The sequence below is a fragment of the Prunus dulcis genome, chromosome 3, assembly GCF_902201215.1.
Source record: "Prunus dulcis chromosome 3, ALMONDv2, whole genome shotgun sequence".
Lineage (NCBI taxonomy): Eukaryota > Viridiplantae > Streptophyta > Magnoliopsida > Rosales > Rosaceae > Prunus > Prunus dulcis.
In genome coordinates, this window is record NC_047652.1 from 24,015,708 (window position 1) to 24,041,992 (window position 26,285).

General features: G+C 39.9%; 6 protein-coding genes across 7 annotated transcripts; 4 read left to right on the forward strand and 2 right to left on the reverse strand.

Moving 5' to 3' along the window:
• Positions 1-5,719: 5,719 nt before the first annotated feature.
• On the forward strand, positions 5,720-6,651 carry LOC117622336 (glutaredoxin-C5-like). The gene has a single exon (XM_034352986.1). It carries the CDS (start codon positions 5,856-5,858, stop codon positions 6,231-6,233), a length of 378 nt encoding a protein of 125 aa, XP_034208877.1. The 5' UTR covers positions 5,720-5,855; the 3' UTR covers positions 6,234-6,651.
• A 2,275-nt stretch (positions 6,652-8,926) lies between these two features.
• Positions 8,927-12,241, forward strand: LOC117622337 (membrane-anchored ubiquitin-fold protein 4). Its single transcript, XM_034352987.1, has 4 exons — positions 8,927-9,427; positions 9,647-9,893; positions 11,213-11,383; positions 11,901-12,241. The coding sequence occupies exons 2-4, from the start codon at positions 9,764-9,766 to the stop codon at positions 11,954-11,956; spliced, it is 357 nt and encodes a 118-aa protein (XP_034208878.1). The 5' UTR covers positions 8,927-9,427; positions 9,647-9,763; the 3' UTR covers positions 11,957-12,241.
• A 424-nt stretch (positions 12,242-12,665) lies between these two features.
• LOC117622332 (GRAS family protein RAM1-like) lies at positions 12,666-15,290 on the reverse strand. The gene is made up of 3 exons (XM_034352981.1): positions 14,277-15,290; positions 12,998-14,164; positions 12,666-12,849 (listed from the first exon to the last, which is right to left on the reverse strand). The coding sequence occupies exons 1-2, from the start codon at positions 15,288-15,290 to the stop codon at positions 13,043-13,045; spliced, it is 2,136 nt and encodes a 711-aa protein (XP_034208872.1). The 3' UTR covers positions 12,666-12,849; positions 12,998-13,042.
• Positions 15,291-18,048: 2,758 nt separating this feature from the next.
• Positions 18,049-19,152, forward strand: LOC117622335. Its single transcript, XM_034352985.1, has 2 exons — positions 18,049-18,405; positions 18,524-19,152. Exons 1-2 carry the CDS (start codon positions 18,222-18,224, stop codon positions 18,865-18,867), a joined length of 528 nt encoding a protein of 175 aa, XP_034208876.1. The 5' UTR covers positions 18,049-18,221; the 3' UTR covers positions 18,868-19,152.
• A 27-nt stretch (positions 19,153-19,179) lies between these two features.
• On the reverse strand, positions 19,180-22,169 carry LOC117622331 (exocyst complex component EXO70B1-like). Its single transcript, XM_034352979.1, has one exon. The coding sequence runs from the start codon at positions 22,086-22,088 to the stop codon at positions 19,689-19,691; it is 2,400 nt and encodes a 799-aa protein (XP_034208870.1). The 5' UTR covers positions 22,089-22,169; the 3' UTR covers positions 19,180-19,688.
• On the forward strand, positions 22,160-26,130 carry LOC117622333. 2 transcript variants are annotated; one of them, XM_034352983.1, is made up of 8 exons: positions 22,160-22,495; positions 22,582-23,081; positions 23,576-23,738; positions 24,167-24,367; positions 24,439-24,681; positions 24,913-25,060; positions 25,354-25,585; positions 25,682-26,130. In XM_034352983.1, exons 2-8 carry the CDS (start codon positions 22,751-22,753, stop codon positions 26,017-26,019), a joined length of 1,656 nt encoding a protein of 551 aa, XP_034208874.1. In that variant the 5' UTR covers positions 22,160-22,495; positions 22,582-22,750; the 3' UTR covers positions 26,020-26,130. The 2 variants fall into 2 exon arrangements, with proteins under 2 accessions (XP_034208874.1, XP_034208873.1); XM_034352982.1 differs by having other exon boundaries at positions 22,160-23,081.
• The last annotated feature ends 155 nt before the right edge of the window (positions 26,131-26,285 follow it).

Genomic DNA, 26,285 nt, shown 5'->3' on the forward strand with positions numbered 1-26,285 from the left:
GATTATAGATTATGTATAATTAATTATAGGAATGAATTGAGGTCGGTGGTTAATTGGTGATGAAAGAATCACGTGTGTATGACGAGGTGCCCATGGAACTTTTAGAAAACAGAGAGCATGTTTGCTGTTTGGACGTTGCCCTTTATTATTATTATTATTGTACACCTCTTTTTATAAATAGAAAAAAAGGAATAATTAAAAGTAGAAAAGAACAAGAATAGTGGAAATGGATACAGACAGACCATTGTCTGCTGTCTCATCCTTTACCCCCCTATATATGCCTTTAACATGGCCAGCACTGCACCAACTTAATAAAAGCCATCACCTCTTTCTTTCTTTGGCTATTTGCCTCTTTCAAGAATTATATAGTGAGTGCCTTATACTTATATTATGTATTTCCTTCCCATCCAACTATGTATTGGAATGGGCTTACGTCTTACTTCATATGGCCAAACTATATAATATATTTTGTATCAAACTACAAAGAGACAGAAAATAGAAACTAGCTTTCAACCTAGAATTGCCATGACATACAACGAGGGGTTTGTAGCTTAAATCATTAAAAGTCAGTTATTTATACAACCCGAATAACGCTTTGTGTAAATAATAAAAAATATACAGACGGAACATAACATCATATAGTGCTCAACTTGTTAAGAATATTTATTATTCTATTTATTATGTTTATGTTTATCTAGTTAAATTGTGGAAGTTCTATTTTTTAGAGACTTATGTTTAGTTGCTAGTGAATAAAAGAGTCTAAGTTGTCATGGAATCATGATTTAATCGTGGAGTAATTGTTTCTATTATTTTGTTTAATAGCTTTTTAGTTTGATATTTAAGTTGTATTCAGCATTCAAGTTTAAAGTGAAGAGAAGTTTGAATTCCACAAATACATTGGTGGTTCTTCACATGTTTCGTTATTTTTCAACACAACTTTGTCTCTCAAGACAAGAGTTAAGTCCTGCGTACTAGAGGAATCTAACTCCACCCCTCTCTCTCCGGCCCCACACAGCATATGGCCAAGAGCAAAGACGTTTGCAAACGACAAACAATTTGTTCATGCTAATAAAAATCTTGAAAATACGTAACAAATGGTTAGAGTCATAGTAATTAGCAAACCGTCTTGGTTTGTTTGCTTGCTTAACTGATATGGATTCTGCATGGAGACTAATGTGATGTATATTTGTTTGAAAATAGTAAGACTCGTTATATTTATCTTAAACAAACTCAATAAGATAAGATGATGAATTAATACATGTTTGTTTAAGAAAGCTGTGATTAGGGTTTGGAATAAGTGATTGAGGCACCCAATCAGGCACCAAGGACAGAAGAGTTGGAGACAGGCATTGCCGTGTGACAGTTGAGTACTAAACTAAGCTACTGTTGGAAGTTGGAACACACACAACACAACACAAAGCTGAGTGAGAGAGAGAGAGAGAGAGAGAGAAGACAAAACCACCGACAGATCCCAATACCGATACACTCTTTCTCTTTCATATACCAAACCAGACTTCCTCTTCATTCATTCATATTCATTCATTCATTCAACTGCAAATTAAACTTTTCTTACTATTAACCATTTAAATATATAGTTTTGTTCTAAACACACTAACAAAGAACACAGAGAGCGCGCGCTCAAATTCCTAAAAAGAAGAAAGAACAAAACAGCCTTGATATTTGAAGCCTCCTAACCAGCTATTCTATCCATGTCCATAAAGTAGAACACATTAACAAATACCCAGCTAAGTGTTTAATTATGTATGAATTAACTGATCATGTCATTAGTTTAATATTATTACAATAAAAAAACAGTAAATAAAGCGTGGTTGTCGAAAGTGAAAGCGACAAACAGGAGGCTAGATGGCAGCAAAAGTTCAGAGAAAAAGCAGTCAACGTTGGGCTAACGTCAGCTGGGTCGCAACAAAGGCTGAGAAAAGCCGTCATGTCGTTTCGCTTTAACGGCTCAAGGAGCTATGGGCTATTCAGTATTCTATAAAGTAGGCAGTAGCATTGGTTTGGTGTTGTGTTTTAAAATTTGAAAAAAGGAGAGTTTGAGTTTGCGTCAGACTTTGCTCAACAAAATACATCATCATCGTCCTCCCTCCTCATCCTCATCCTCATATCATATTATTCATATACAGGCTACAGGGCAAGTGCAACTGTGCAACTGTGCAACTGTGCAAGTGCATGCCAAACAAACCAAATGTTTGGTCCAACAGTTGCATGCTCTCACCTAATTTTCCATCAAAGTTTCTTCTTCATGCTGCCCCTGCCCTGCCCTGCCCAGGGGTCCATAGACTCTGTTCATCCCTAATTATTATAACAGTGTTCGTGTTTAAATTTGTTTACCACCAACCAGCTGATATAATTCCAGGGACTTCAAACAAGCGTGACATGACATCCTCCATTGATGTTTCTCTTTTTAAGTTTGAAGCAACACCCTTAAACTGGGGATATATATATCAAGATGGATCCAAAACACTTGCCCTGTGGAAAATTGTTCCACTGCATCCTAAAGGGAACAAATGAAAAAATAATTTTTAGTAAGCCTCCTAAAAAAGGAATTAGACATAATATAGGAGGATTACATCCAACTATTCTTATAACTTTTGAATTTATCCCAAATTATTATAATCTCACGTGCTTAATTAGATCAGCAACTTTGTTCTTGGGGTAATACAAATATTTACATCAGCAACCATGATATAGAAATAGATTATCAACTCTGATCGCTACAACTTTAGCATAAAGAAACTCAACTACACGAATATTACTGGAGCAGGGACAATTAATTGGTACGAGTTGCTGAAGCATATAAAGAAGCTTTTCCATTATGACCAAAAAAAAGAAGAGAAGCTTTTCCATAATTACGTGCCACAGCAGCTTCAGACAGATAAACTTATAAATGGACACACCCACACCTCATTTGGGCTACTCTAAGCACTCCCGTATTGTTCTCTCTGGTTGTTCCACTCTAAATGGCAAAAAACTCATATCTGATCTGATACAGAAGAAGATAAACATTACGTACATTGCGACAATTCAACAGCTAAGGATTTGATCACGCTCGCTCACTCCAACACCTTTATCCCTCCCTCCCTCCCTGTTCTGCTGCCCAATGCAAAACTTTGTACGATTGAAATTAATGGGTTTTAATTTTCTTTCTTTCTTGATTGATGTTCTCTCTCCACTGAAAAGAAAACACAGAGATTCCCAAGAATCAAAAGTACACTAAGCTCCTACACTACACCCCCACTGTCGGATCTCTTCAGCTTTGAATACTGCATACATCACAATCCTCCCACGGCCATGATTCTATTCTGATCTGGGTTCTTTCGTTTGTCTGTTCAAACCATTGGGTTTGAGCTTTGGCCATACATACACATTATTACACATACATGCATGATTTCAAAATGAAAATATATGGACGGAAATAGCTATATATTAATACCAGGCCTGATCCTGATCAACTGTCTGCCCAACTATAAAGTCTCATCTAAAAAAACTAAAACACGTACGTACACGGTACGTGTTCATCAAAAAGGAGATTCACGGGCTTACTTTTTGGATCATATATAATTAAATTGGAGATTATATGTTCGTCAAATAAGAGGCAGAAAATTAATTAAAGAAGGTGAAAAGTGACAAGCACAATCGAATAATATCAATTTCTTTTTCTTCGCCCAGGCCTCTCGCTTTTATTAGGGCATCCTTCCTTCCCTTCTCGCCCAAGACATACCCTTAATTGCCTCAGTGCCTGCACTGCACCATCTCTTCCGTCTGCCAAAAGCCAGAGACCCCAATAGGCCAAAAGCACAAAACCCTTCTTTTTTTTTCCTGTTAAAAGGAACATCTCTGCATGTACGGACTCCATCACTTGCTTTTATTTTACTCTCTCTCTCTCTCCCTCTCTGGGTTTGCTTTGGTCTACCCTTATATATCTTTAATATTTATCAATTAGTACTGGCAATTGATCAGGAAATGCTTTATATATGAAACCCTGAATAATGAAAAAGTTACTGCCGCGCACAGAGGACATGCTGCATACATGTCTAAGCATGCGTGCTGTGAGCCATGGAGCCAAGCATGCATGTGCCCCACCTGCTGCAGCTACATCATTTTATTCATTACAAATTAAAAGCCAAGGCACTTGATCTCATTATCCCTTCTAATATTCTCTTAACTTTAGTTAGCACAAGATTGATATATGCATTTTGACCTGTTAATTTCTGCTTGTAACTTTATATTCAGAAATAGAATGTACGTATCACAGTCTCCTTTTTCCCAAACCAATGTAAAATTGAAATTTTCCTTTATCCATACATCGATGGGATGGGAGATAAATAAGATATTCAATATAAAAACATTCTGGAGAACAATTAGCAGCAGCAGGTATCTCTTAACTGAAAAAGATGTACTCAAACAGATAAGCTATCATATACAAATTATACTTAATATATAATAATAACTAGTAATGAATCCCCATCCCCATCCCCCCACATGTAAAATAGAACAAGAAGTAGATAATATACATTTTTGTTTTTGGACATATGGAATAATTTATTTTCGATAACAAGGAAAAAGAAAAAGAACCGTCCAAATCCAAAATATACTGGAAGATATAGAAAATCATGGATGTTGAGAATATTCATCTATCTTAAGTCCTTAAGCAGCCAAGCCCATATTTAGTGAGTAAAATAGCTAGGATGGGGTCCACTACAAAATTCCATCTAATCCAAATCAATTAAACCATTTTGAGGCATCAATGGAATTATTAATATAGTGGTTTAAAGTAATCGTTCATCTGAGTAAGATCTTGAGTTCGAGTCCTAGTATAACACATGTGTCACATTTAGTATATTATCTCTCATCTCAATATAAAATGTCTTAAAAAAACCATTTTGAGGCAATTGTCCAAAAGGAACGACAGCATGATTTTTTATATCCTCAAAATAACATTTTAAACCAATTCCGTTAGTGAAATAGCTAATAAGATAGTGGTAGTGTAGTAGCTACACAGAGAGAGAGAGAGAGAGAGAGAGAGAGAGAGAGTAAAGCCCAAAGGGTTTTTAGGGATGAAACTAAGAATCCAAAAATGCGCATGAAGGGTTACGTCAAGAGAAGGAACAACGGTTTGTGATGGGCACGTTCTTGCTTTTTTTAATTGATAATTAAATTGATCGCGCAGTAGGGGATAGGTAGGGCCGACAACAAGGACGGACATAGCCGTCTATTACCCAAACTCTCTTCTGAAAAAGCCTGAGCAGCTGAGCTTTATGTCTCATGTCCTCTCTATAAAGCTTTTCCTACGCCCCATTAATTCCATATATTATTTAATTGATCTAGAAATCTCATTTTAAAGTATTTATTCTTGTATTCGAAGTTTAAATTAATTTTTCAACCTTAAATATTATTTATATTAAATAAATTAAATAAATTTCATGCATATAAACTATATTCAAAAAATGAGAAATTGAACACAAGACTTCGAGTCCCACACCTTTGTCTCATGTTTTCATTATACCATGAGGAAAAGATCTCCATCTATTTCTCTCCTGCATGCGCTGACGACTACAATATTAGACCACTACTTTTATGTTTATTCCAAGACTACCCATCAAATAAAATATAATAAAAAAATTCAAAGTTGAACCAATAGGCCATAGGCATAGAGACTTGACAACTTAAACGCTCTATAAATACCAACCCTCTCCTCCTCCATTCCTCACCAATCTCGCTCCTCACTCATCAGTACTTGTCTCAATTTCAAACACTGGTTATAAGTTAGCCAAGCCCTGTTTCTTTACCAAAAAAAACCCAACTCTGTTCTTTAATATTTGATTTTGACCACAATGCAGTACCAGACAGAATCATGGGGCTCCTATATGCCCACGAGAAGTAGCATGGGCGGCGACCCACTGGAGCGCATAGAGAGGATGGCCTCAGAGAACGCTGTGGTGATATTCAGCGTGAGCAGCTGCTGCATGTGCCATGCCATCAAGAGGCTGTTTTGTGGCATGGGCGTCAACCCAACTGTGTACGAGCTGGATGAAGACCCGAGAGGCAAGGACTTGGAGAGGGCCCTGATGAGGCTCTTGGGCACCTCCTCTGCTGTTCCTGTGGTCTTCATTGGTGGAAAGCTTGTGGGTGCTATGGACAGAGTCATGGCCTCTCACATCAATGGCACTCTGGTTCCTCTTCTCAAAGAGGCTGGGGCTCTCTGGCTCTGAAAATGGATTCTCTTCTTTCTTCAAATACTAGTTTTTTGTTCATTTTTAAGAAAGAGAGAAGAAGAGGAAGAAATTGACTAGGACCTAATTACATAGCAAAAAAGTACCTAATTGATGACCAGCAGCAGGGCAGAGGAAGAGGAGTTGCTTTTGTGAGTCCCCCCTAGCTCCATTTTGGACACACTAATCACTAATGTCTCACTCACTAGCTAGCTACTTCATTTCTCTTTGGGTTTTGTTTTCTTAGTTTCATATGGGTGTGTTGGATTGTCTTCATGCTTTTACTGTGAGTGTTCAGAGAGATATGTAATGTAATGGCTCCCTCCTCTGTATACAAAAAAGAAAAAAGAAAAAAAAAGAGAGTTAATTTCTTACTTTAATCTCTAATCTTGTAATCTGTGTCTCTGTTTTGCATTAAGTTATTTCCACTAAGCACAGCAGCTCCTTAGCAATGTTACATTTTAAGGCTTCTAATTTGCCATTAATGTACATGAGTATGTTTAGTTTTCAGCCTTCTGCCTCTTTGCTTAATTTTGAAGTAATACTAATTTCAAGCTTAGGAAGAAAAGAAAGGCCAGGCCGGCAAAATATATCCATATACTAGCATAAAGAAAAGATGCAACAGCAAATGTTTCAGTGTGGGATCCAGTCCAGACGTACGGCGTCGTTTCTAAACAGAACATACTGGTGCCGTTTCGTCACTGTCCCTTTCCCCATCTCCAGTTAAAGTGGTGCTAAAAACTAAAGCCTAAAAAAGTGCCATGGTGCTGGGTCATGACTCATGAGCAATTCGAGCAATTCACCCATTTTCCTTTGATTTTTCACATTTGCAATTCCATCTCTCCCCCTCTCACTCTTCGTTTTGCGCCGGAAAATTCGCCAGTTTAGTCCCCAACCTTTACTGTGGGTTGGGTCCCAACTTCACTGTGGCAGCCACTCAGATATTGACGGTCCATGATCAAGCTTTGACTGGCCAACTCATTAGATCGGCAAACTTTTCAACGGTGATGACTGATGGTAGGCTCAAGTCTTTTCCTTCTGTTATATGAGTGGGTCCCAGACCGATCTCGACTTGTAGCCTTAGCCCCTTGCAGCCACGTCACTCATAAATTTATCCCGTCCACGACCAAAACGGTCTACGCAACCTGCGCTGGGACATTACAAGACTTCAAGGAAGGTCCACATGGCATTTTCTTGAGATTCTGGGGGATATGTTTTGGACGGGCTAGCCCTAAACACATGCTATGTGGGTTCTAGTATGTAGGGAGGGGCGGGGGGGGGGTGGGGGCCTTCAACTTCCTAGTTTGGGAATTATTTGGGTTAACTTAGCATGAAGTTGGACTGTGGGCGTACGCCATTATCAATGTTTTAAAAGGGATGTCATATTCGGCCAACCAGGTCTAGCTTAGTAAAAAATAAGTCTTGATTTGCAGGTTGATGGTCTTAAATTCGAATCTCAATAACACTTTAGTAGTATGTGTGTGAGAAACTCCCCTCCTCTTTTAATTTAGACTATCGTTTATTTATTTACTTTTAAAAGGATATGCCCTACCCGGAGCATCTGCTTGTAGGAATTAGGATTGGTAGAATGAAATCTACCCCTTCATCCTATATTAAGTACCCACTTCCTGGGTTGGATAAAAATCGAACCTCCTTTAAAATCTGAATGTAAAATATATAAAGGAACAAAAGTAAATTTTTAATTCTGAAGGTCGGCACACTGCACTGGGCTATAGATGGTTAGATATTGTAAATGAATCAAGATTATGCATGCTTGCTACTTAGCCGGCTTTAAGCCCAAAACATTTGTGGGCCAAGTTAACTCACACTACTTTCCGGAGGGCCTGGCCTGGTTATATATAGCTTTTGTATAAGACTTGCCGGCCCAAGCTATTCCATTTTTTCCAATTAACCTTTATAAAATTATAATACAAACAAACCAAAGAGGAATATGAATTTTCATTATTATACAAACCTTTTTTTTTTATTTATAAATAACTAATATGTGATTTATTTACACTAACATCCTTTGAAGTTTTTGAGTTTTTCACAAAATCTCATGAGATTTCAGAAACTACACAAACACTCCCTGAGTTTTTAAATTGTTTTCACAATACCCATTTTTGTTGATTTTTCTTCCAAAAATTGTAAAAATAATAATATCCAAATGACAAAGTTAGTCTTTGAAATTAAATTGCTTATACATTCATTGAGGTTAATTTTGTCATTTGAATAAGGTTTTGTTTTTTCAATAAAATCATGAACAATCAACGAAAAAGGATTTTGTGAAAACAATTTTAAATCTCAAAGGGTGTTCGTGTAATTTTTGAAATCTCAAAGAGTTTTATGAAAAATCTTCAACCTTCAAGAAGTGTTAATATAAATAACTCTTTTAAGTACTCATATATTTGAATATCCAAAAAACCCATACCTATATAAATTGATTTTTTTGGTTTTTGATAGAAACATATAAATTGGTTGCATATACTAATTTTTGTAGAAGTCCATAAAAACTGTCGTGTATACGGTGTGAGAGAAGTAGCTTAGCAATTAGCAATGGTAGTGAACTTTGACCGGGCCGCAGCTAAATTTGCGTGGCATGCCAAACGGCAACGGCAATGGCAGTGGCATCTCTCTGATTTTAATCAAAGCATTTATCACGGTCTCCGTGTCTCACCCACGCGTTCAGATCTCCTTCTAAATTCTGGTCAATGTGAACGACACAGAAAGAGAGGCACCCTTGCTACTCCAAGTTCCTACTCTACACGACCCAATCACTCTGCGCCACCTAACAGCCAACCCCCAATGATATTCTTCCCATTGCCTACAAGTTTCAAGTACAAGTATCCCATGGTATAGAGGATCCAGATTCTCTTCTTCTTACATGGTCAATTTTACTGACAAAAAAAACCACAGAGATATCATTTCTTGCTCTCTCTCTCTCTCCAGTCTATACTATTTACTGACACGATTCGAAATCGAAATCTCACTTTTTCTCTCTTCGTCCCAAGAAAATTAGAAAAAGAAAGCGATTGTTCCTGAATCAAAAGCATCATCATATGTAATTTAAAATTGTCTATTTCTGTGTAAGAATAGCTGAAAGAGGCAAGATCAGGTCTAGGGTTTCTTCTCGCCAAAACCCTAAGCACACTCGCAAAAGCTCTTCCTTTTGCTCAATCCCTATCTTCTCTCCGGTATGTTTTATTATTACTCCCATAATTGCGGATTATTTCATCGTACTTTTAATTTATACGCGCTTTTATCTTCTTTATTTGTTTATGAATTATGTCCGACAACTTTTTCATTTTCTTTCTTCCTGTAAATGAAAATTCATCCGGAGGCAATGCAGTGAACAAAATAGCTAATTATTTGGGATAACGAATTGAATTGTGGTAAATTCCTTTGGTGGTCAGGAGCCAAACAGAGTTTTTGACTGGGGAAGAGGTGTTGTGGGATTTCTTTGCCTGAAGAAAGGTTCTGGGGAAACGTTTGGTTGACTGGTTCAATTGGCGGAAGGTTTCAACTTTCCAATGCCGGAGGAGGACCTGGTTGAGCTTAAGTTCCGTCTCTATGACGGATCGGATATTGGTCCGTTCCGCTACTCACCCGCATCCACAGTGGCAATGCTCAAGGAGAGAATCGTGGCTGAGTGGCCGAAAGGTCAGACACTTCCACTTCGCATTTGATGATTTTGCACATTTTTTTATTTTTATTTTTTTTTCCGACTCCTGACGTACTCTGTTAATAGAGGGATGCCACTTTGATGGATGTAATGTTTGTCGAATTTGTCCCCTTTATCAATAAAAACAGCGTGCACAAATTTCATTTGGATAGTTCTTGTTGATGCATCTGTTGGATTTTACATTCTCATGCTGCGTTTCTCATTTGGTGGGGGAAAGGGGTTTGGAATTTATGAAAAAACCAGTCTTGTTTCAATCTTGTTCCCTGACTCCAAGCAACCCAACTCCCACAGAATGAATCTTAACATGTTCTCATGTTGAGATAGAAAATTATAATTTCGACTTTGAACCCAATTTTTGCTGTTGTTTCTGATTTGAACTTTGTTTCAGTTGTTGCATATTTGTGTAGTTCTGGTACATAGAATTTATTTAAATTAAGTATTCATATTCAACATGGAAAATCTATGTTCAAGCTTTGGAATTCGGCTAACAAAGTTCCACTTGCTTGATGTTTGAGGTGTGTGGGAAGTGAGAGTTTGCATATGGTTGAGAAAGCTTAATGGTGACATAAATACCATTGTCTGAAGAATAGGAAATGAGTATTGTAAAGCTGATTTTTTGTTTCTTGTGGACCAATGAGGTTTCTTTTTTGACAAGTAGGCTTACCTTCTTAAATAGTTATGTGGTTCGCAACCTTGGTAAACATTCCAAGAATATGAGCTGTGATCTAGATGTGCTATCTGGTTGCACAGAAGGACCTAGTAGTAGTATAGTTAAAGTAGGGGGTATTTGAGCAGTAAAACACCACTTCTAATTGGTGGACCCAGATTACGGTGCTTGTGAAAACCATTTTTATAGGATTTTTTACATGACATCTGTTGGGGCTGAATCATTAGTCTGACAGACAGTGTCTGCATTGTGTAACTTCTCTTGGTCTTCATGCTTATGAAGGCAGTGTTTCTTTTGTGATAATTATAGGAGTTGGGATCAAGGATCTATTTAGACTATGTCCTCAGTCAATGCCTGTACCACATCAACAAGGACAAATCTCTAAAATATCGTGTTTTTAGACAATATGTGTGATATCATAGTATGTGCAAATCTTTATGAATTGAAATTACTGTATGCGTATCTGTATGATGTTAAGGCGTTCCTAATTCTGCTACATTAATTATGGCTTTCACTGTCCTATTGTCTTATGTGGCCTTTTTTTTCTTAATTTTATTATTTTCTTGCGCTTCTTAACTTCATTCTTCTTACCATTTTCCGTTCTCTAAAATTAAAGTGTTGTGGTCTTAGATAAAAAAATTGCACCAAAAGGAGCCAACGACATAAAATTGATAAATGCTGGGAAGATTTTGGAAAACAACAAGACTGTTGGTCAGTGTAGAGCACCATTTGGAGAGCTTCCAAGAGGAATTATCACCATGCATGTTGTTGTTCAGCCTTCTGTAACAAAAGCAAAAACAGGTAGTTTTCATCCTAAATTGTTTTATGTAATAGCTCTCTTTCTGTGAAATTGGTGCTTTGTATATATGTTTATGCCTGTTAGGTTAGATTTCTTATGATTACCAATTAGGCTAGCAGCCAATATGTTTTGCCCTGTTCACGGCTGGTTTGTTACTGGTGAGGAGGGACACTGCCTAATTTTTGTCTCGTTCAATACCGTGAACTTCAAGTGGACTATTGTTGTCCTTAACACCACCAAAGAATAGTTGGAGTGTCATTTACCTCTTATTGCTAATTCTTTTTTGGGCAATCATGGGCACCTTGGGGTACCCTTGTAGGTGATTGTCATTGTCGCTAAGCAGCGTGAATAAAACTTCTGGTTCCATTTTGTTTTATATATTATGAAGGTGCTTGAAGTCTAGTATATTGCAACTGTGATTAATTCTATGTTGAAGACTGAGTTTCGAAATAAAAACATCCATCAACTGCACATCAACTGCAACTGCTGACTATTTGTTTTGTTTGTTTTCATGAACAGAAAAGAAAGTTGATGAGGCCCCAAGAAAGAATATGTGTTCATGTTCGATATTGTAAAAGAGTAAGTCTGGGTGAGCATGGTGAAGACTGTGAGTGAGGCTGCGTTGGGGTTCCTGGGGTCTGCTGGAACGTGGAAATGAGTAACTGGAGGGAAAATAATTTGTACAACAGTCCAATCCCCCATTGTCACATGTGTTGTTGGAGGGAAATCCTGTGTAACAGTGAATATTAGTGAAGTATTTGCGTTTTTCTATATAAAATGGGTGCTTGATGTATTTTGGTAGCTTAGTATCTATTTTAAGAAATTATTTATACGAAGCTTATGGAATTGAATTGTTGATAGTTGGTGCCTCTGTTTATACTAAAATTCATGCCAAAATGGTACAATAATGATAAAGGTGTTGACTGTTGAGGCAACGCAAGCAAGGATAAAAGCAAAAGCACAACACTAATTTTGAATCAAATTCAACAGGGAAACAACGTATAACGGAATAAACTTGGCCTTCTCTCCCTGTTTGGACAGGGGAAGAGGGAGGATTAAAAAAGAAAACAGAAAAAGTACTATTTTAGCCTCGCATTTTAAATACGTGGCATGTCCTTTGTTTGTTTGACTGTTACAAATTAGTATTTGAAATGTCAAACCCATGATGATGTAGTAAGAAACAGATTACCCGCCTGATATAGTGAATCAGTTATGGATAATTGATTTTAAATTGCATTCTTTATACCTTGTAGTAACAAATTAGATATCAGCGTCGTAACAAATTACAATGGGACTCACTTCTATTAGAGAGGTAGTGCACAATATGATATGAAAAATATGATAAGCTTAGCATTTTCCATAATAAAATCCCTCCCAATCATCTTACTTACCACCAACACACCAATTGTTTATTATCAGATCTCAGGGTCCAGTGGTTACGACAGAATGCTGGACGAAAATCAGAGCCCTGTATCGATCAAGAAAGAGAATGAAACCATTATTCATACTTTCTAGATCTTAAACAAAAACAAATAATATAAACCAAAAAAACAAATATCTGATTAGAAAAAGAAAAAAAAAACAGAAAAGAAAACTTCAATGAAGCAGGCACGTACGTGTACGTAAAAGCAAAAACAAGTTGAATGAGATCATGAGCAAGTTTAGCATCTCCATGCAGAAGCAGCCATTATACACCTGTCCTGCCACCCCAAGAGCAAGCAACCTTTGTCCTCCGTCATCCTATACCCATCACAGGAATACAAACCCAGCAATATCTTAGACTGAGTCACCGCGTTTGCACTCAGCGCCACGCTCTTAAACCCCTTGCTCTCCATCACCTTCCTCCACTTCTCCAATCTCTCATGCCTCTCCGTCCTCTCCACCCCTTCACACGCCACAATGTTCCTGATTTCCTGTGCAAATATGTACTGCTCCACCTTCGCCCTCTGCGCTGAGTCAGGCGGAAACGTCGCGTCCAGCGAGTCGAAAATGGCTGAATAATAATGCAGAGCCTCAAGAAACCTCCCCAAAAAGTAGGGCCCGTTATGGCTCGCTTCCTGTTCGACCAAAGTCACGATATTGGGTGCTTGGTCACGGATCATTGCTAAGACGTTCCCAAGATAATTGCCCGGAACTCGGTGGAGTCGGTTCACAGTGTTCACGGCCAGGGCTTCGCCGATCCTTCGGTTGAACATGTGTGGCTTGAGATCTTCGAGTTGTTCCCCGACTGCGTGAAATTCAAACGGGACATGAAGAGAGAGGGCTAATTCGGTCAAACAACGGCCCGTCTCTTTCACAGCCTCTATACAGGGGCCCACCCCGGTTATCCGCAGAAACGGAGCTCCGCCGGGGCGGGCTGCTAAGGCTTGCATGAAAGCCGGCCACTGATATCCTTGAAGGATATCGAGGTCGATGACGTGGACACGTTCTTCGGACTCGAAGGCCTCAAAAATGGCTTGGTTGGCGGTGAAGTGGGCGAATTTAATATAGGGGCAGGCTTGGTAGACGATCTGATAGATTTTGAGGATTTCGAGGGAGTTGGGAGGGAAAGGGGAGAAGGGTTTAGGGGCGGAGGCAGCTGGGTTGGTTGTTAGAGTGGCGGCGAGGCGGGCGCTTAGGGCTTCCGTGAAGCAGGAAGCGACACGTTGCATGGAGTCGCCGAGAGGCGTCACCACTCTGTTGAGGTGGTGGAGATACCTTCTGGCTAACATGAAGTCTTCTTTTGCAACTGCCTCCGCACAAGCCAGAAGGAGGTGAACCAGTTGGAGCCCACTATCTTGTTCCTGCTGCATATACATAAACATAGAGATATTTTTTGATGGGTCAATTAATTTGAAGAGTTTGGAAGCAGAAAAAATTAATAAGTTGATGACGTGGAAGTTTATAGAAATATACCTGTTCAGGAGCCATAGGAAGATTAGGGGCCATGTAATTAAAGTTGTGATGGAGTTGGTGTTTTATGGGATGCATCAACGGCTGTTGTTGTTGTTGCTTCTCTTGCTGGCGTTCTTGTTGCAGTTGCTGTGATAGTGGTGCGCCACAATTTGAGCCCATCTGCTGATACGCACTGGCCCTGCTCTCTTGGGTCATTTGAGAATTACCTGCCGTAACCAACGACGTTTCACTCACGGATCGGCTAAACCTTGAAGAATTCTGCATTGGCAGGCAGTCCAAGGGGGCAGCTGGAACTGTTGAAGATGTTGGCATGTCATGAGGATTATAAGACTGCGATGAGGTTCCAGACATCTTCGATGATGATGTTGTTGTTGTGGTTGTTGGATTTTGGTAGGCTGCTATGAAGCTGTCTCTTTGATAGTCATCCAAGAAGTCTTCAATAGATGCAGGAGGCATTGACTGCATGTTCTGATCAGCTGGCTGCATATATTGATTGACAGGGGAGTTGAAGACCCTCCGGAGAGGGCTCAGTCCCTTCCCTTTGGGGTTGTGGGTGCTGCTGAAGGCTCCAAGATGAGGCGAAAACCGAGGAGGAGAGCAACCTGAGAGGCTCTGGCCCTGCATGGACTGAGCATAGTTGTAATTGTAATTATTATGAGCAGCTGATAAGGAAGAGCCTGGCTGGGGTGAATCAGGCATGTTGTTTGGGACTGGCGATAAGACCATGAAGTCGGTATCAAACTGTTCTGAGAATAAAGACTCCCATATGGAATGGTCGGGTGATTGGACTTCAACATCACCGTCTAACTCGAACTTGAGTGTTGGAAAGTTGAGGCTGGGCGGGGTTAGGCTGCTCTGCTCCATCTCAGAGGATGGAGGAGTTGTGGTTTTCTTAGATTCGGACATGGAAATGGACATGGTTGTCGATTCGTTCGGAGACGGTGGTTTGAGATCGGAGGTGCATGAGATTTCACTCTTAATAGACCCCATACTCCCACAAAGAGAATTCATCATCATTACGATGATTAATTTCCTTGTACCAAATACTAATAATGTAACGTAGAGTGACAAAATATATATATATAGACTAATCAGCCAAATTAAAGCCCCAAAGGATGATTAAATTCTCTCACTAGCTATGATATTAAAGTAGACTAATCAGCCGTTTGACTCTTTTTGAAATGAGGAAATTCAATTTTGCTCTCATGCATGAAGCTATTGGTAGATAGAGCCTAGAACCTAGGTGGGAGTTGGTATGGTATAGAGAAAGAGCAGAAACTATTTTTTACTCTCTACTTATTGCCGGAACGTGGGGAGGGGGGATTTGTCTGTTGGCCCAGATTTTTGCAAGAAAGGGGAAGAGAATTAGAGGGACAAAACCCAAAACGATTGGCTTTGTGTTTGTAGGTAGTGATTGACTACCTCCATTTCATCTCCTCTGTACTATGCATAGCTGTTTTCTAGGGGCATAATTTTGTCATCTTCTGTACCTACTTTAACTGTATGTTAGTAGCTAATGCCCTGAGGGAGTATAGGAGACAAATGTTGAGTTTATCCAGGTCCCACCTTCCTTGGGCCGGCCCAGCTGAGAACAAGGAGGTTGGAATTGTGTTCTTGTTATTTGATTTCCCTTTTAAATTAATATTTTCACTCTTCCTTGGTGATGAATTTGGGATTGGTTATTGGTTGGACGAGAATAACAAATGGGGAAAAATCTAGGGAAAAATGGTTTCATGAAATAAAAAAAGGGAAAATATAAAAATAAATAGGACAAGAAGGGCTTTTTAATCATCGCAATTGCGAAAATGACTTCAATAATGGATATTGACAAAGAGAGAGGCACCAAGGCTTGCATGTCTCTTCTCTCTTCCCTTAGACGACTTTTGTCGCAAAAATTTGTATGAAATTTGGGTAGCTAGAGGTTGAAGGAACGTACAAACGTGATATTGGAAAGAGATTGAGTAGTGTAATAGACGTTTTGTAACATGTACAAATGGTCCACTAAAAAAAAGATCAATATAAAATAAATTATAAGTTCATATATTCAAGAACGGGGAAGTTGAATATCCTAAATGTAGGAGTCGGGAGAGTAAATGATCTTAATCATTTGAATAACATATTACTAAGAGTATTTGAACGTTGAGAGTATTTTTGCTCACAACTTTAACTTTCAAATTGTACCATTATCATCTTTTTCAATACTTGACACATGTCCATGAGGATAACCATGGTTCCATAAATACAAAGCAAATAGTTAACTATAGTTAGGTCCATGAATACGTGTCAAGTGTTGACAATGGTGATGAGATTATAACTTGGGTTAAAGTGGTGAGCAAAAATATTTCCTTTAAACATTAGCACACACAAAACACCTGGTTTAAGTAATAAGTATAAATTGTGGATTATGATGAAAATTAGTATAAGTTGTGGAGATTTTTTTGGTTGTATATATGTGAATAAAAGACAAATTATATGTGTTATCGTAATGATGGTGATGATTTAGGAGAAGTGGTGGGAGAGTTGTGAAAATAGAGAAAGACAAGGGGATGATTTGAGAGAGTGAGAGGGAGGAAGAAAGGGATGAGACCAAGAAGGAGACATAGGCAAAGTCGTCGGATGTGGCGTCGGTGGCGCCGCCTAAGCCTTGTATTTGCCAAAGGAATGAAGCGTTTGTCTTAACCCGCAATCCCTTTTCCTCAAAATGCCCCTCTGAGGCGGCAACTCAACTCATCAACAACACGCCTTGCCTTGCTTTCACATGTGTCAAATATACTCACTCTTTTGTCTGCACTCTTGCTTTCCCTTCCCATCTTCAATATCAATATCAAAACCAATCTAACTTGACTAACTAAATAACGCATAAGTGGTTAATTTCCTACATTTATATGATTTTCATATGAATTAATTGGAATGAAGAGGCAATGGTGGGATTAAAAAGAAAAGAAAGGGCAGTAAAAATTGAGCTACGTCCAATCCAATGTGGGACGACTGTATGGTCTGTTCTGCTGGCTTGGCTTGGACTATATTCTGAACAAGCATATGGCTAGGTCAAACTAGAATCTGTATTAATAAATTTTATTGACATAATTGTCAACTCTGTCTCTTGCAAATCCCACATTACTTCCCGTTTTGCTGATTTGTTTACTTTGTGAATTTGGGCTTCAAATAATTCAGCCGGGACCCAACAGACTCCTGCAATTGGATCTTTCAATTTGATTTCATGGGCCCTGAAAATAAATGTGGGGTCTTGTCCTGTTATGGATGTTGGGTTGAAATAGAGATGAAATTCGTATTAATTAAAGCCCATAAGTACAGTACTTTGGATTGAGTGAACTGTGGTCCTGTCCTGCCCTGTCCTGTCCTGTGGTTGTCATAAAAGCTATCTTCAGATTTCTCCATAACACAAACTGACTTTGGTTTAGTTTAAGAGCCAACTAACATAACAAACCCTAAACTACATACATGCAGAGATTTATTATATTAATTTCTCCATTGTTGTAGACTTGTAGTGTAGTTTAGACAGGCTATTAGTATACAGAGTTTGCATAAATAAAATGAGCTTCTGTGTTATTGGATGTTTTCGAATTTAGACCTTCAAATAATAAAAAAGCAGCTGTTATTACCCTGCCTAGAATCTATACTCTTCTCTCTCTCTCTCTCTCTCTCTCTCTCTCTCCTACACATCAATTACACATCTTGCCAAATGACAGTCACATGTCTATGTTTGTAGTGAAAATGATAAAATGTCCCCAACTTTTTGCTTACAGTTGGATCTCCATCATCTACTGCTCTCACTCACTATCCACACAATACACTCATCTTCAACAATGTGATAATGCTCTCAAAGTTTTTCACAGAATAACAGCAAACTCTTCATCCTCCCTAGCTCTCTCTTTCTCTCTCTCTCTTTCTCTCTCTCTCTCTCTCATCTGATCCATTGTTGCCATGAATCCACTATTTCTCTTGGTTATTTCATCTTTGTTTTTCCAGTCAGCATTTTTGGGAGTTGAAGCAGCAAAAGCTAAACCAGTAAAAGGTACCACCCGGTCCCAGATTATTGTAATGGGTCTTGTTTATTGTGACATCTGCTCCAACAACACCTTCTCCAGACACAGCTACTTCATACCAGGTCACATTTCTCAACACTCATTACTCATACATACTACTATTGTAAAGCTATATATATATATATATGTGTGTTGCTTAATTATTTGTTTAAAAGTGAAGCTAAAATAGATTTCCAGCAGGTGCTGAAGTTAAAATAGATTGCATATTCCAAGCAGTCTCACCAAGAACCTCAGAACATATATCATTCTCGGTGAACAGAACTACGAACAAATATGGGGTCTACAAGTTGGAAATCCCAGCTGTTGAGGGGATCAAGTGTGCACAAGATTCAGCAATAGTGTCTTCCTGCCAGGCAACCTTAATGTGGAGTTCATCTTCAGCATGCAATGTTCCTGGTTACAAATCCACATCAGATGAAATAACAGTCAAGTCAAAACAAGCCAATCTCTGCATCTACAGCCTAAACGCATTGAATTTCAGACCATCAAAGAGAGAGATCACCTTATGTGGGAAGAAAAATTAGGACTTCCCTTCCCTGTGCTTCATTTTCACCCAATTATTACCCCTTCCTTTTCTAAAAATCCCTTCTCTCTCCTTTAGTCCAAGACCATTTTGGCCTTCCATCCCCCCTCATGGTTCTTTCAGTTCCACATTGGAAACAGTACCTTGGATTCCGTTTCTCCTTTTGGTCAATCACCAAGATCATCTTTAATAATTTTTGGTTTCTGCAATATTACTTGTATGGTTGTTTGTGCTGTACTAGCTAGACAGTCATAAAAACTTCATGCACGTATAGTTCTGGATGCAAGGAGCCTGATTGATTACTTTTTACATACACGCATATATGTATATATATATTGTAACAAGGGAAGGAACTACAAATATATTCCACCAAAAAGGAACTAGAAATACATATATGCTATAAAATTAATCACATCAGAAACCAAAAAGGTTATAATTATTGATTATAAACAAATCAATGAAGCGGTTTCATGAAAGAATTGGATCAGTATTTAACAAAAGAAATCAATGTGCATGTTCACACAACATTGCAAGATTAATAAACAAAAGAAAGAAGAATTTTTAAAATCCAGAACCAAATCAATGAGGCTCTGAGCGCTTTGGCCATTTTCACCTGATCTGATCTTCAGCAAAATAATCACATGATCCTATTTATGATCTTCGATACACATGCATTACACCTGACCTCGCTAGCTCCTTTAACCGATTGTCTGCTAACTTCACGAGCCTTGAGCCTTGAGTTACAGTTGATGCGCGCCTGGCTAGGCCAGACTACGCTGGCTGCTTCAATTCATAATAAAACTATCTGAGGGGAGAAGGGTTTCATGGTTTTTTCCTGAATATGGAGGAATTGGGGTTTCCATCAAATAGCTCATCAATGTACGTCTCTATATCTTCCGCCTGGAATTTGATGTACTTCTCTGTTTGCCTCCCCGGGTCCAGCACCTGCGAGAACCTCCCCAAGAACGACCGGTACGCCGGAATCACCACCGCCGATATCGAAACCCTGAGCTCCGACTGAAGCTGCTCGTCGCTGACCACCCACATGCTCTGCGTCTTGTGGATCTCGTCGAACAAGGCGTTGAAGCTCTTGAACCTCTCCTTCAACACCGGCTTCGCCACCTTCCCGTGCACGGTCAGCCCCTCGTGGCTCAGGCACTGCAACAGCCGGCTCCACGTCTCTCTCTGATAGTTCTTGTGGTACTGCCTCAGATCCGACGACCTCTTCCTGCACCACGTGTCCCCCATACACGAGTTGATCTCCGTCGACCCTTTGATCTTCTGCAAGATGTAGCGCCCGTTGTTCATCATGAAGATGGAGCTCAATGCAGAGTCCTTGTACAGCTTCGCCTTCCCCTCCAGATTCGAGTCCAGCAAGTCCATCACTCGCATCAGCTGCAAATAGAACGGCGATTGGTGGTCGCTCTGCTCGTTCGCGTTCCCCGACGACATTCCCTCCCTTGCCTCGTAGTTATGATCTGGCCTGCTCGTTGAGTCGGAGCGTTCGATCTTTGAGTGCTCTCTGAACACCAATTCCAGCGTCTCCTTGTACTCGCACGTGTTCCTCAGGTAATTCATCATGTAACGGGTCAACGGATGGACCGCACCACCCGGGACCGGGTTCCGCCCTGCCTCAGCCTTAATGGAATTCTCCAGATCACAGAAAATGCAAATCACCGCCTCCCCAAGCCGGCTCCGAACAGTGGTGGTCTCCGCTTTCAGCTCGTTCACGCACTCCACGGGAAACAAATTGTCCATTTTCGGAACCACCTCGCGCAAGGCCTCGTACATATCCAGCGTCTTGAATAGCTTCTCCGCCGACCGCTTGGATATCACGATCCCTTCGGCGAAATTCAGGAGCCGTATGATCACTCCTCTCGTCAGATTGCTGAACAGGCTGGATGAGATGGAAGGGTAGTCAGCGAACACGACCTCGGCTAGCTTGCGCTCGCCGGAGAAGTAGACGGCGGCACATTCCTTGAAGGCCTTGATCCACGACACGACCTCTCTCTCCAGCGCTTCCCAGTTCATTTTCTGAATGTCGTCGAGGCTGTGCTTCTCTAAGCCCAGCTTGTGCAGAGTCTCATCGAACGCAAGCCTCCTCGAGATTGTATAAACCTCGCAACACTCGGTTTCGTATCCACCTGATATCATCTCCTTGGCTATCTTGTTCATATTGTTCACCACCTCCTGAGCGTATCCAGGAAAAATATCAGCTTGTAATTGATCTCCGCCGCCGCGTGACTCAGAATAATCCGGCAACATGCAGCGGTCCTGTTCTTGATCCTGCTGCTGCTTATTATTATTCCCGCCTTTATTGCCGTGGCTGTTGTGGTCTTTATCACCAGCCGAGGGAGTATTAGGCTCCGTGCAGTGTCTAGATTCTTCTAGAAGCATTCTGAATTCTTCTTCGAGATACAACAAGGCTCTGTGCTGAATGCTTCCGAGGCGGTTGATCAATGCGCCGTGACTCTCTTCGAATTTCAATCCAAGGAAAGACAGATACTTGCTCAGCCTCCTTATCCGATCCAGAGCTTCCAAGAACGACGCGTCCTCCTCTGGCACCTGGCACCACTTGATCTTGCTCTCCCCCGAGTCGCGTTTCGCTATGACCTCATCTTCAACCAGATTCATGAACTTTTCCACCAGCTTAGGGAGCTCTTCAGGAAAACTGAGGCCGTCGTCGTTTTCATTTTTCTCGCTGGACAGAGAGGAGATGCAGCGGTCCAGGTCTTCAGACACCTTCTCGAGGCTGGGATCTTCTTCTGGTTCGGGTTCGGGTTCGGGTTCAGGAACTGGATCTTCAACTACTACCGGATCGCTTTGACCGTCATTCTCAGTCTTAATCTCATTCTCATTCGGATCGTGGTCCTTTTTCATCTCATAATCCGGGTCATCACCGTCGATATGAAGATGAACCACGGTCTCGGATGGATTCACATTGGCATTATGATCATCAGGCTTTGCAGTGGGCTTATGATCATGATCATCAATATTATGATGATCAGCCTTTGGAGTAGACTTGGGATCATCATGATCAGGCTTTGCAGTGGACTTGGGATCATCATGATCAGGCTTTGTGCCAGTGGACTTATGATCATCCTCAGGCTTTTCACTAGTGGACTTGTGATCGTCATTAGTCTTTGAAATTGCAGCGGAGGAGTCGGGTGACGGTGCGTCGTGTTTGGGCTGATCATCCTTCTCTGGGAGATTCTTCTCCATTCTGCTTTTGTGAGAATATGTGGGATGGAGATCACAATGGGAGGAGGAGCTGGGAGAGGGTTTGATGAAGAAGAAAAACAGATGCAATGAGGACGGAATAACTATCCGTTCATTTCATTCTTGGTTTGTTTCGGTTTTAGCAAATAATAACAAAATTCTATTCGTTTTTTTGATGCTTTGATTTTGTTTTGTGTTTTGTTAAGGTGTGGATTGAAATGGTCGTTGTAAAGGGCGCGAGAGAGAGGGTGGCATGGGAGAATGTACGGACGCAATATTTTCTGGAGGGGAGCTATAATTTGCTTGGTGGACTAGATTTGTTTGTTGGTTTGTTGTGCACTGGTGGTTAGAATTTTGGAATTTTTGACCGTTGACTGGCCTTCCCTTCCTCCCCCCACCTTCTTTTTGTGGTCGCCACGTCTCCCTCTCTCGTTCCCTTTTTGTTTTTATTTCTCCTTTATTTTCTATTGACTGAATTTATTACTCGACTTTGTAGTGGGCCACGAGGCACGGCCTGAAAGAAAACAACGGTGGCCCAACCCAAATCCACTAAACACTCGCCACTCTCTGTGTTTCAGTAACTGAGCATCTCGAGAGGCAGAGGTAGTCGGCAGGGTATCTGTGGCTTCAGATCCATTAGCCACACAGAAAAGGAAAGGAAAAAGATGAGGTATGGTGTTTGGAGAAGGAGACGGGTGTCTGTAGGGTCAATTCTGATAGTGTGTGCATTGTGTGCTGGAATGGGGCTGTTGATGCTCAACTTAAGACAAGTTGATCCTCCAACGAGCCCCGATTTCCCCATGCAAATTCACAATTCGGATTCGGAGTCTGAAAGCGGTGGTGAGGTTGGGGTTGAGGACGAGCCTGAGAACAAGAGTAAGAGAAAATCCAACTCCTGTGCTACGGTGGAAGAGATGGGAAAGGACTTCAAAGGAGGGTTCTGGGAGGAAAGTCTCAGAGTCAGGAAACTTATTCAACATCACTTTCACTTGAATGGTATTTTTCTATTCTCATTTTCTTCAGGCTGATTGTTAGTGTTAAATGTAATATACATGCTACCTGATTCATGTGATAGTCCCAAACATTGAAATTGGTCCTGTTCTTAATTTCTCAGCTTCTTTTAAGATTTTACATTTGTGTGAGATACATTAGGTTATGTTCCCTGATTCTGCTTGAACAATTCTACTAGCACTTTCATGCTTTGCCTGCCCATATTCTGATTCCATCTAGTGTATTTATTCCTCACAACTACTCCCAGTCAGGCCATCCATCTTTCACATTCTTGTTCCATATACAAGCTTTTTCTTATATTTAATCTATATATTTCACTGAATTTGCTGATATCCTTATGAAAAAAAAAAGTGATTTTTAATTTCTTATTTGTTTTTTTCAAACTCCATAGCATCCTACTTTGAGTGTGGAACCTGTGATTCATCCTATAGAACTTTTGAGAGATGAGATGGAAGCTCATACGACTCATTCAATTTCAGGTGCTTCCCGGGTCCGAAATCTTCCTCCCGAACAGTTTTGTCAGCATGGCTTTGTGATGGGTAAAGCATCAGAGGCAGGTTTCGGGAATGAAATGTACAAAATTTTAAATGGGGCAGCATTGAGTATACTATTAAACCGGTCCCTGATCATTGGGCAAACCAGGCATATTGGTTCTTTCTCAAGCCTTTCTTTTCTTGTATTTCATAATTCTTTTTCCCTGCGGTAACCTGAATTGTTTGAAAAAGTTGGTCTTTTGGCTTACCATTAAACCATATTATTATATGTTATATATTGCTGTTTCTCATTATTAAAATTTATAAATTTAAAAATATAAAAACAAGGTTATATAGAGCTTCCCTTGAATGTTTATTAGAATGCCCCAGAAGCAGTGCTGTTATGGGAACCTATAATTTTACACTGCAATCATTTTTCATGTGCCTTGGATCCATTCTTCGCAACTCAGTCGATGGTTTACCTTAGCATTACCACATAATGGGGTCCAACACACATTGACACAAGTAGGATCATCATAACTAAGTTGCAGTAATTCATGCTTTTTCTTGTGCTCACATCAATGTTGCTTATTTCAGGGGAAAATTCCCTTTCGGGGATTACATTTCTTATTCCAACGTTTCCTTTACCATGAGGGAAATTAAGCATCTGTGGAGACTTAATAAATGTGTTAAGAAGTATGGAAGGCAACTGATTATGAGGACTGATGACTTTGAGAAGCCAACACAGACAAATGTCCTTTGTAGTGACTGGAGGAAATGGAAGCAACCTATCATATGGTAAAGTGAGACAAATTTTAGATAACTCATCATCAGATATCATCACATGATCATTAACATTAATACTGCAGGTTCCAAGGTACAAATGATGCTGTGGCAGCCCAATTTTTCTTGAAAAATATACACCCTGAGATGAGGAATGCTGCTTCTATTTTATTTGGAAAGCCAGAGGTTCTCCATTCTCGGCCTAATGTATTTGGGGAGCTGATGAGAGTGCTTATAACTCCTTCTGAGGATGTTGAGGATGCCGTCAATTGGGTTCTTAGTGGAGTGGAACCTGATATTTCACTGCACATGCGAATGCTCATGAATAAGTAATGCAACCTCCCATTTATTTCATTTCTTGATTAGGTTAAATTTTGAATTCAGAAATAGGTTAAATTTTGCAGCCAATTCATTGTGAAGTGTTATTATCCTTAAACTTCCCCTGTTAGTTGATACCAAACCAATTGTAATGTGCACACATGCATCAGAAAGCTTTCACACACACTTGACACTCCTATGAGTTTAATCAATGACGCAGGGTTTTGCCTCGTGTTTTCCAGGTCTATCAGAGCTGCTCAGGCAGCATTGAACTGCATCAGAAAAGCTAAGCAAAATCTTGGCAAGTCACCAAGACCCAGGGTAGTCATAGTGTCAGATACTCCCTCTCTTGTGAAAAGTATTACACCAAATATAAGCAAATTTGCAGAGGTAATATACTTTTACACTGGCATGTTACAAATTATACTGCATAATCAGCATTGTATAACACTCATGAAATTATGAATTTTATAATAAATACCACCTATGTGCATCCCCTATTTGTGGCCCCACATTGTGTAACTCTATATAACTTTGTTCTCTTTTAAATCTGTAGTCAGGAATGCAGCCTTAATTTCTTTCACCCAAACGAGTTAAATGCTTTGAGAATCTCTTTTTTTTACAAATTGTTTAACTATCGAATTGTGTCCTTTTGATTCTAATCGAATTGTGGTTTTTCTTAGGTCATTCATTTTGATTATGAACTTTTCAAAGGAAATATATCTGATAGCAGAAAGGGATTGCACAGTTTAGATTTTAGAATGAAAGATTGGGGCCCAGCGCCCAGATGGGTTGCCTTTGTAGACTTCTTTCTCGCATCACGTGCAAAATATGCTGTTGTGTCTGGGGCTCACAGGCGTGTTGGGACGACTTATGCACAGTTAATTGCAGCACTGGCTGCAGCAAACAATCTTGGTACATACATACATATAGTGTTTGGATAATTTCCTTTAACAAATGTTGCTCAAACCTCAAAGTGTTGTAATGTTCATTCTATTCTATCTTTCGCAGGCGACAAACCAACTGGTTCTAATTTTGCATTTTTAAGCAGCTTTCAAGGTGATTTGTTGAGAGAAGGTTTAAGATTTCAGATTGGTTGGGGGCATGTGTGGAACAGATTTGCAGGCCCCCTTGGGTGTCATAACCAGCCTAATCAATGTGCTTTCACACCGCTTCTCCCTCCGGCATGGTGGGATGGCCTTTGGCAATCCCCCCTTCCAAGGGATATCAAGAAGTTGGCGGAGTACGGCATCCAGTTATCGGGCTTTGGCACAATTGATGAAAATTATCTCGACACATTTTGTAGCTCAAGGAAGGTTGTGGTGAAAACTGTTCCATTCCTTTTGTAATACTTGACGTTGCATTTCATTCATCCTATGNTTTTGGCACGTCCTCCACTTTTTATACTTGTAACATTAAGCCACTCATTGACGTTCTATCGAACTCCTTTTTTTTTCTTTTTTTTTTTTCGGTTCTTTTGTTGTACCACCATAAAATCAAAGTCATGGCCGGTTTATCTTAAATATTTCGAATTTTGTTTGTCGAAGTTTTGATCAACACCCTTAAGTAGAAATGAGCTAAAGCTAAAAATGAATTAGATCTTAAACATGGGGAA

Excerpts from the sequence above, each read along its gene's own strand:
- LOC117622337 (XM_034352987.1), top strand. The coding sequence starts at position 9,764 with ATGCCGGAGGAGGACCTGGTTGAGCTTAAGTTCCGTCTCTATGACGGA. Across the intron at positions 9,894-11,212 it reads CGTGGCTGAGTGGCCGAAAG|ATAAAAAAATTGCACCAAAA; the intron begins GTCAGACACTTC and ends TTGTGGTCTTAG. Across the intron at positions 11,384-11,900 it reads TGTAACAAAAGCAAAAACAG|AAAAGAAAGTTGATGAGGCC; the intron begins GTAGTTTTCATC and ends TTTCATGAACAG.
- LOC117622331 (XM_034352979.1), bottom strand. The coding sequence starts at position 22,088 with ATGGAGAAGAATCTCCCAGAGAAGGATGATCAGCCCAAACACGACGCA.
- LOC117622332 (XM_034352981.1), bottom strand. The coding sequence starts at position 15,290 with ATGATGAATTCTCTTTGTGGGAGTATGGGGTCTATTAAGAGTGAAATC. Across the intron at positions 14,165-14,276 it reads TTCCTATGGCTCCTGAACAG|GAACAAGATAGTGGGCTCCA; the intron begins GTATATTTCTAT and ends TATATGCAGCAG.
- LOC117622336 (XM_034352986.1), top strand. The coding sequence starts at position 5,856 with ATGCAGTACCAGACAGAATCATGGGGCTCCTATATGCCCACGAGAAGT.
- LOC117622335 (XM_034352985.1), top strand. The coding sequence starts at position 18,222 with ATGAATCCACTATTTCTCTTGGTTATTTCATCTTTGTTTTTCCAGTCA. Across the intron at positions 18,406-18,523 it reads ACACAGCTACTTCATACCAG|GTGCTGAAGTTAAAATAGAT; the intron begins GTCACATTTCTC and ends GATTTCCAGCAG.
- LOC117622333 (XM_034352982.1), top strand. The coding sequence starts at position 22,751 with ATGAGGTATGGTGTTTGGAGAAGGAGACGGGTGTCTGTAGGGTCAATT. Across the intron at positions 23,739-24,166 it reads CTGATCATTGGGCAAACCAG|GGGAAAATTCCCTTTCGGGG; the intron begins GCATATTGGTTC and ends TGCTTATTTCAG. Across the intron at positions 24,368-24,438 it reads TGGAAGCAACCTATCATATG|GTTCCAAGGTACAAATGATG; the intron begins GTAAAGTGAGAC and ends TTAATACTGCAG.